The sequence below is a fragment of the Silene latifolia genome, chromosome 4 (assembly GCF_048544455.1).
Source record: "Silene latifolia isolate original U9 population chromosome 4, ASM4854445v1, whole genome shotgun sequence".
Classification (NCBI taxonomy): Eukaryota; Viridiplantae; Streptophyta; class Magnoliopsida; order Caryophyllales; family Caryophyllaceae; genus Silene; species Silene latifolia.
Genome location: NC_133529.1, coordinates 89757005 through 89766607, shown reverse-complemented (window position 1 = coordinate 89766607; position 9603 = coordinate 89757005). Strand labels below are relative to the sequence as shown.

Below are 9603 nucleotides of genomic sequence, written 5' to 3'. Positions count from 1 at the left end.
ACGCCGAAAAGTAATGGTGGATGAAGCTGATTATAATTTCTTGATGTTCAATTCTTTTTGCACTTACATGCTACTAAGTAATAACGATTCAAGGATTTTTATTTATATTTTGCAAGTATGAAAGTACGTTTGTAGCCTATGCGCTATTACAAACATTAAACGATGTATATTTTTTCAAGGATTTGTCCTTGTTAATTCTAATAAAATTTGTTGCGTAAAATATGCTGGAGTTTCTGAATTTTAATGCAGGTTTAATTCTTATATGAGCTATATATACGATTCTATCGTGTAGGAATTACGATGAAAAAGGAATTATAAAAAAAAACACTTTTCAAAGAGAACGGTTAATTGTTAAACCTGTTCTATTTGAAATGGCACAAAATGGCGCCAAATGGTATATCAAAGAGCACGCCTTAACAAATAGGACGGTTGTACCATCCCCCGTTCTCTTTGAAAAGGTTCAACAATGGCGCCAAACACTCCTGTCAAAGAGAACGCCTTAAAAAAGAGATCGGTCCCCTTTTACACCCGTGCTGTTTGAAATATCAATGAGAGCGGTTCCCATTATCAACCGTGCTATTTGAAATAACAACGAGCACGGGTTGACCATTTACCAACCGTTCTCATATATCAAAGAGAACGCTTGGCCACAGGCCGGTTGAAAGACGCATTTAGAACGGTCCTTGACCGTTCTCCTTAATGGTTATTGTAGTAGTGATACTGGATCCGCAAGGACTTGATTACTTGACTTCTTTTCAATTATTGCCTTGATGGGTGACGAAGTGATCGTCACCACTTTACCATTTAGTGGGATTTTGATTTTCTGGTGGAGGGTGGATGTTACCGCTTTGGAAGCGTGCATCCAAGGTCTTCCCAGAAGTATGTTAAAGGATGCTTTAATGTCCACTATTTGGAAGTTAACCTTTCACTCAATCGGACCTGTGGCTATGGTTAGGTTAACAAGTCCTACTACCTTTCGTCGTGTACCATCATATGCGCGAACACCTTGGTTGGTAGGGGTCAAATCCGACTCTTTCATGCCCAATTTGTATGCCGTTTTCAAGGGTATGACATTGACTGCGGAGCCATCATCTACCAAAGTCATTGGCACATTCTTCTTTAAACAAATGACAGTGATATAAAGAGCCAAGTTATGACTAGCACCAAAGGGTGGCAAATCTTCATCCGAGAAAGTGATAGGATTACTTAGCTTTGGTGATTCTTGGAAGACCAAGTTGACTACGTCATCGGGTGTGGAGTTATGTGCCACATTTAGTTTGGCCAAGACTTGCAGTAAAGCTTGGCGATGTGGGAATGAGCTTGCCACTAGTTGCCAGACTGAAAGATCAGCCTTTGTCTTCTGTAGTTGCTTTAGCAAATGGTCGGTAGAGCCATCTTCATTATCATTTGGTGTGACCACATTGGTTGGACCATTCGCTATGGGACCATTTTGAGAAGTGTTTTGGTATGGGCGTCCCGAACGAGTAAGGTGGTCTACATCTTGATCTTCACAATTTTGGACTATTTGCTCACTGATTTTGACTAGGTAGTGTTAAGTGAGATACTCATCTTCATCATCATCGGCCCATATTCCATTGACAGTAGCAAGTTCCCTCATTCTTATGATTTTGGCCTCCAATTGGATAATTTGGTCGACTAGTTCATCAACCATGGCTACTACTTCTTGCATCGTAGTGTTTTGGGAGAAGACTAGTGGTGCATGTTCGTTAGGTGTTGCGTTGGGATCACATAGGGTTGCCACTGCACTCTCTAGTTCCATGACTTGCCTATTCACACTTTTTGCCCATGCAATGAAATCGGTGATGGCTGGGGAAATGGTAGAGTAGTTCCCTTCATTCTCTATTGCATGAATTTTATCTTCGACTGGAGAAATGAGGTGTGAACAATCTATGGTAGATTCTTCACTTGTAATCACTAGAACTCCAAGAGGATTCTGAGTGTTGTTAGTCATACCTCCAGGCGGTATTGGTAGGCGACCGTCTTCAATCATGTCTTGAAGTACATTTTTCAGTTTGTAGCATTTCTCTGTATCATGTCCCTTATCTCTATGGTATTCGCAGATTTAATTCTCATCCCGAACCCGGATTTCTTTTCTCGGTTCGGGTGTAGGGCCTATGGGTTGAAGTTTACCCAGTTTCATCAACCTTTTTAGAGCATTGGAATATGTGTCCCCAAGATTTGTGAATTTCCTTGGTGGGGTACTCTTCTTAGATGGCTCGAGAAGGTTAACTTCACCATTTTTGCTAGTAGAGCCGTAAGAACGACTTGTTGAGCCTTGATATCCGCGACCTACCGTTTTGGACAAGAGCCCTTTACGGATGTCATCTTCGATCCTTGTTCCTAGTACGGTTAAGTCTTTGAAGGTCTTAATGTTTTGGTACCTCAAATGACTTGCATAGATAGGCTTTAGGTTGTCCACGAATTTCTCCACGAGGGTTGCTTCATCTGGACGTTCAACAAGTTGAGTACTAGTCTTCCTCCACCTACTTAGGAAGTCGGTGAAACCTTCTTTGTCATTTTGGGTAAGAACCACTAAAGTGCGCATGTTGACTTGGATTTCAGCATTATCCGCATATTGCTTGGCGAACTCAATTGCGGCATCGTCCCAGGTAGCGATCTTATTGTGCTCGAGAGAATAGAAACATTGTTTTGGGATGGTGTCAAGAGATGAAGGAAAGATCCTTAAGAACATCTCGAGTTTAATGCCTTTGATAGACATGTAATCCTTGAAAACACGGATATGGTTCAGAGGTTTTTCATGCCCCTTGAATTTAGGGATATCCGTCATGTTGAAGTTGGTTGGCAACTTGGAACTCACGGCTTCATATTTGCGATTATTTTCACTATAAATGTCATCCCCTTTGAGATACATCAATTGTTCCTCCAAGTATTGGAGTCGTTTCCTAGCTGTAGTCATACCTATGGGAGGGTTTTCGTCCCTGAAGTTATTCACGAATTCATCAGCCACTTCACTTTCTCGAGGAGGCATCCTCGTTTCCACGGCATATATTCGGCCCTCGATTGTGTCAAGGCGATCATACACTTGGTCTTGAGTGACTTGGAGACGAGCTAGTGCGGCTAGGATTTGATCATTACCATTCTGGAGTTGGTTGTAGTTCACGTCACTTGTTTCAGGCATCTTGGAAACTGGATAAGAGATCGACGATGAATCAAAACACGATCGACCATTCTAGCAAACTTGCTCGAAAAAAAGAAATGTTTTGACTCGTGAAGTGGGAGTGTGCCACTTGTGTCAAGTGATTTTTGAGGAAATGACAAAGTTTGAAAATGTTGGTCCTAGTCAACTTTAGTGTAGTTGTAGGAGTGGACTCGAAGTGAGGTTTTGAAAAGGGTTTTGAGGCCCGAATTTTGACTCGACAATTGGACAGAGTTTTGACTGGTTTTGCGCTAATATTAGGCCTATGTTTCGAAAATTCTTACATTTTAAAAGGGACTTTGATTTTACAAAAATCGTCATGGCTTTGTTTAGAAATGGTGATCACATATGGTACAAACATTATACAAGAATTATAACGAGATGATGAGTGTATTTATAAGGGTTTTGGTTTTAAAGGGTGGGTTGCCATACCGAACAATCAAACCCGAGGTCTGTGGAGAGGCTCGTACCAAACAAGAGTAAGGCCGATTCCTAGTCCATTTCCTCAAGTAGTGAAAGTCCTTGATACAAACAAGAGTAAGTACCATGGTATGGATGACGTCAATTGCTATCCATCCTTAGGCCCAAATAAGAATTAGGACCGTTTAGACGGGACGATTGGTCGAATGGGTTGGGTTGGGCCTAGGAAGGCCGAATGAAACGATCTAGGAAGACCGAGTTATGAAAACCTACAATTGTCTTGTACAAACTATTCCCTAACCTTGTTCACGTTTCACCCTTTTGGCTACACGTAAGTGTATTATCCCCAGCGGAGTCGCCAAACTGTGGATGCGGGCCCACGGGGGCGAAAAGCGAAGCAAGCTTTTCCTCTTTGTTTGTTTGCATTTGTGGGAGTCGCCACCAATTAATTATGGAAAATTGGAAACCGTTCGAATACCTCGTGTCACGTTAAGACACAAAGTAATGACATGAACACTAAGCACTCGTTACCCTTAGCATTCTATGTCTAGAATGACTCTCGTGGATGCCAATGAACATGGATGTTCACAGAGATCTGGAGTAAGGGGTGAGGGTACGTATTAGGAAGCTCTTTTGATCGAACACCTAATCCCGCTCGCCTCGATAGCGGCCTCTACTAATGAATAGGGAAATTGTCTATACTCGATATGTTGTCGATTATATGCATGCAATGCAACATCCAATAAATTAATCCTAACATGTGAGAAGTAACTAAGTCGGTTAACACGTAATTTAACCTACAATTGATGTCGAGGTAGAAATTTAGGTTAATTACATGTGAAAACATACAAACAATACAATAAAAGAAATACAACAATAATACAATATTGAAAATTACAATAATTACATTGGATTTATTGATTTATGTCGAAAATACATTTAAAACGGATGGTTTTAGAAATGAAAGAATAAATGAATAAACGAACAGATTATGGATGATAATACGAGTAATAGTTAATTAAATACGTAATTAATAAACTAGGTCAAGGCAGAAACGGGAGTTCAGGTACAGAATTCAACCGGGAACAGGCGCAGCAGAGCTGCGTCCCTTGGAAGAGGCGCAGCAGTCGCTGCGTCTGTTCCTGGGTTGAGTTCTGGCTGTGAAGCCAGAATCGCATCTCGTTAATAGTCATTGGTGAATTTAATGGTCGATTAATGATATTTGACTCGGATGAAAGTGATTAACATATTATTTACATGTGATTGAGGTCATAAAAACGATAAAACATGGATGAAACTGATTAGAATGAATTATACAAGATTTATAAGATTATTTACAAATTAACAAACTAATCAAATTAATTAGGTTAAACAAGTTATTAATGACGAATTAATGACGGTGACGGTAAATAACAGATACAAGTATATCAAAGATGAATTCCAGAGATTCAATATGGGTAAATCGAATCTCTAAAAACCGAATTGATTTCAATGACGAAAACCCGCAAATATGAATTATAAGGGATTTAAGTCGGGATTTAAAAGATGAATTAATTATAAAGAATTATTAATAAATTACAGGTTAAAATTATCATATTAGAATTATCGGGTTAAAAGAAATATGAACAATTGATAACAAAGTGAAAAACAAAAGGACGAACAAAAGACGAAGGAAGAAGAAAGGAAGCAGGAACTGCGGTAGCCTCACTAAGAGGCGCAGCAGGTACTGCGTCCCTTCGAAGAGGCGTAGCAGTTGCTGCGTCCTTTCTCGACGGTTGTCTTCTGGTAATCCGTAAAAAGGGGTTTTTAAACAAGGTTTTACAAATCGGTTTTAAGCGTATTTTCGACATAAATCTTACAATGGATGATTACAATAATAAAGAACAATAATAAAATAGGGATTTACACCCTCAGACTTACATGTTTGACGAAACGAGATGAACTAAGTTAACGTTTAGTGATGCTCGACTCGAATGTAGACGAAAGTGCCCTCTAGGAGGAAAACGAACAAGATTGATTAATGTTGATTGATGTGGAGTTGGTCAAATTGGTCGGTCATGCAAAACGAGGCTGGTACTCAGAAAGATCCGAGCTTACGTGGTCGAAAGTTCAAGCACGTAGGCGCCAAAAAGTAAGAACGTGGTCTAGAATGCAAAGGGAGAAGAGAAGGGCGGACACTCGCGTGAGAAATATGAGAGACCGAAGGTCTCTATTTATAGTAATCACACGGAGGAAGTTGGGTTTTCGGAGAAACTTTGGAAGTGAATCTCGAAAAGATACTGAAAATACGCAGAAAAGGACTGAGGAAGAGGCGCAGCAAGCACTGCGTCCCTTGGAAGAGGCGCAGCACTTGCTGCGTCCTTTCCTCAGTGGTTTCCTCCTGCGGAAGAAAGATTTTCGCGTTTCTATTATGGAATAGCGGATTAATCTCGTTTCCTTAATATTTTGTGTGAATATTACGGGAGATATTTTACTAAAGATCAAAATATTGGAAAATATGGAATAGAAATATCCGGAACATTCCAGAATATTCTGACTCGGTTATTAGAAAATGAAGACGGTTTCTGACCCGGACTCCAAATGTACTCTAATTACTGCCAAAACGACCGTATCGGCGTGTAGATGACGACTATGAGGTAGACACAAGTGTTTGAGCGATCACTTGATGATAAACTTACGAACTGTCACAAATCGTTCCGTATACCAATCATGCGGCCCAATCATCACCGGGTGTTTTGCGGGAGGTGCAGAAATGAGGTATCTACAGTTAGGCTTTTGCTAAGGGCTTTTGAGATCTTCTCAATGTCCTCTGGTCGTAAAATGAATAATGGCAAATCGAATTTTTATAGCAATGGGGTGAGTGAGGCAATCATAAAAGGCATTAAGGGGGCTTCTGGAATGAGAAGAGGGGGGATTCCGTTCAGGTATCTTGGAGTTAAAATTGTTCCAAAAAGGATGAGGATCCTGGACTGTCAATGTCTGGTGGACAGGGTTACTGAGAGGATTACCAGGATAGGGGCTAAACAGCTCTCTTATGCTGGAAGACTCACCTTAATTAAGTCAGTCCTGAGCACCCTCCATATGTATTGGGCAAGGATCTTTATCTTGCCAAAAGCAGTAATCTCTAATATTGAAGCCATTTGTAGAGCTTTTTTATGGCATGGTCATAATTCCAATGAATCCCCTGCCCTTGTCTCTGGGAAAACAATCTGCCAACCCAAGAGGAAAGGGGGCCTGGGATTGAAGTATCTGCATCTATGGAATATAGCTCTTTTGGGTAAGTATGTTTGATGGGTTGAATTAAAAACTGATCATCTCTGGGTGAAGTGGGTTCATACTGTCCACATAAAGAATGTAAACTGGAGAGATTATGAACCTTCTATTAACACAAGTTGGGCTTGGAGACGAATTTGTCATGTGAAAAACCAACTGCATTCTTGGCTTTTTGATGAGAATTGGAGAGAAGGGATGCCTGAGTATACTGTTAAATTGGGATATAGCTGGCTGGTTGAAGAAGGATTTGATGTTGCTTGGTTTCCTTGGGTCAATAACAGGATAATGTTGCCTAAGCATAAGTTTTTCATTTGGTTGGTAGCTCAGAATCGTTTGCTTACACAGGATAGATTGATGAGAATGCAAATTACACATCATAACAGATGCTTCTTGTGTGAGGATGCTGAGGAGAAGTTCAATCATTTATTTTTCAGATGTTCTTTTAGCAGGCAATGTCTGGGGCTACTGGAAGAATGGCTTCAGGTGTGCCTACCTATTCACGAAGTGATTGATTGGTGGTTAACTGTTAGAGCTAGATCCCTTCTGATGAAACAGGTTCTGGCTGCTGCAATTGCTCAGTTGATGTACTTGATATGGAATGTTAGAAATCGTTGTAGAGTGGAGTCTGTAATCCCTCTCTTTGTTGTCCTTATAAAACAGGTGAAGGAGACATTGCAAATGAAAATGAGAGGTAGTACAGTAATAGTGCGGTCTAGGTGTACTGAGGAATGGTTAAGTAGTGTTGGTCTGAGTTGTACTTAGCTAGAGAAATGATTTCTCTAGCTCACAAATTGTATGTTGGGCTTTATTAATATATAACCTTACCTTTCCCAAAAAAAAAAAAAAAAAAAAACTTTGTGAAGGGAAGTAAAGTAAAATATCGCTCCATTTCTTCTGTGTAGAGGAAGCGTGAGCTGGCGCAGTCCCAGGAGGAGACGGCCCGCTTGCTGAGAGAGCTCGAGGTCAAAGATGCTGAGATCGCTGCCCTTGAGGCAACAGTGGCTGAGTTGAGGGGTCGTCAGGACTAGTTTGTTGACCGTTTGTTTGTTGTACATTTGTACATTTTTTTTTTATGTCATTTTGGGCAGGAGCCCGTTTTTTTTTATGTCCATTTTTGTATTTTTGGTTGTATATATGATGCTCTGCGTGCCTTTGCTGCTGGGTGTTTACTGTATCTGCAGGTTAGCTTTGGAAAACAGGTTTGGCATGTGGCGGTTTGCGCCGTCATGCTGCTGAAATTCACATAGAAATTCACATAGCAAAAAATATAATAAAAAGAACTAATTTAAATTTAAGAATGACCTAAATTAGCGCGAAAAAAGAAAAGAAAATGAAAAAAAGTGCCCGAAAGTGCCCGAAAATGGACGAAATGACGCGACCAGACCGTAGAGAGGGTTACCCCCTAAAAAAAGAATTTAAAAGAAATGTCTAAGTGTATCATAAACGTTTTGAAGAGAGGGAGTGAAATGATTCCCCGAAATAAAGAAAAAATAAAAAATACTAGTGTGCGTATTTGGCGAAAATGTGGATTTTGCCTCGAAAAGTGAACCCGTAAAGATTAGGATACATTAATTTGGTAATTATTCGGAATTACCAAAATAAAATCCCTATAGGAATAGGAAATTTTTACAAAAATAGAATTAGGAAATATCCACGACCGTCACACGGAGAAACGAGCCTGGGGAAGAAGCGCAGCAGGAGCTGCGACCCTTCGAAGAGGCGTAGCAATTGCTGCATCTTTTCTCCAGTTTTGTCCGTCTTTAGCTGAAATTAGGAAACAGCGAATAGTATAAATAGAGACCTCGGTTGAGCTTCTATTCTCACAATTCTTTCTTCCTTGGCTTCGTCTATTACATAAAGCCTCCTATATCTTTCTCAAAATTTCCAAAAAATATGGATGCCTTTGAAAATCGCATTAAGGAGTGGACGAATGAATTTTCAAACATGGAGAAACATGACATGGGTGCTTTCAATTTAGGATCCATCATAAGTTTGAAGCTAGTGAAGGTAATTAGGCCCTTTTTGGATGCTTGTCTCGAATATTGGGAACCTAATTTTCATGTATTTGCCTTTCCGGGAGACGAAATTTGTCCCTTTCCGGAAGAAATTGCTGCGGTTGGAGGATGGGATGCAGAAAGTGTTCCAGCTATACCTCCTAGCTCTCAAGGCTATAAAAATAAGTTCAAGGACTTGCTTGGATTTATCAAGGCTGAGGTAGACCTTCTTGTGGCCTCAAAAGGTGTCTGTATGTTCGAATTTGTTGATCGATTTATAAATAGGGAGGACCCTACTATTTCCTATGTAGCGAGGTGCAGAGCTTATGGATTTTGCCTTCTCCATTTCTATATCCTGCGAGGGCATGTGGACCAAGAGATGAGGGGTGACCCTCGGTTTCTAGGCATAGTACAGCAAATGGAACTGTGCAGGAGCCCAGCATGATTGGTTCTAGGGGAGACCATTCTTGGATTGCACAATAGGAAGGCGAACCGCGAGCATCCGTATCTTGGGAGTCCCATTATTTTATAGGTAAGAACCCGTCTCTTGTCTTATTCGGCCTTTTTTTTGGCCGGTTTTGATATTGACTCTCGTCCCCCTTTTTATAGATCTGGCTGATGGAAAGACCGCGGTTGATCGAGCCCCCAGTTGACGTGATAGGATATCACTCCCGATCGATTGCGTTGAGAACGAGGCTATATATGGTGGACTTCACCCGAGTATGCAACTATTGGGAG

At 40.6% G+C, this 9603-nt stretch overlaps 1 protein-coding gene across 1 annotated transcript; it reads left to right on the top strand.

The window, feature by feature from the left end:
- The first annotated feature begins 6400 nt into the window (after window positions 1-6400).
- On the top strand, window positions 6401-7633 carry LOC141651742 (uncharacterized). Its single transcript, XM_074459441.1, has 2 exons — window positions 6401-6883; window positions 6926-7633. Exons 1-2 carry the CDS (start codon window positions 6401-6403, stop codon window positions 7631-7633), a joined length of 1191 nt encoding a protein of 396 aa, XP_074315542.1.
- The last annotated feature ends 1970 nt before the right edge of the window (window positions 7634-9603 follow it).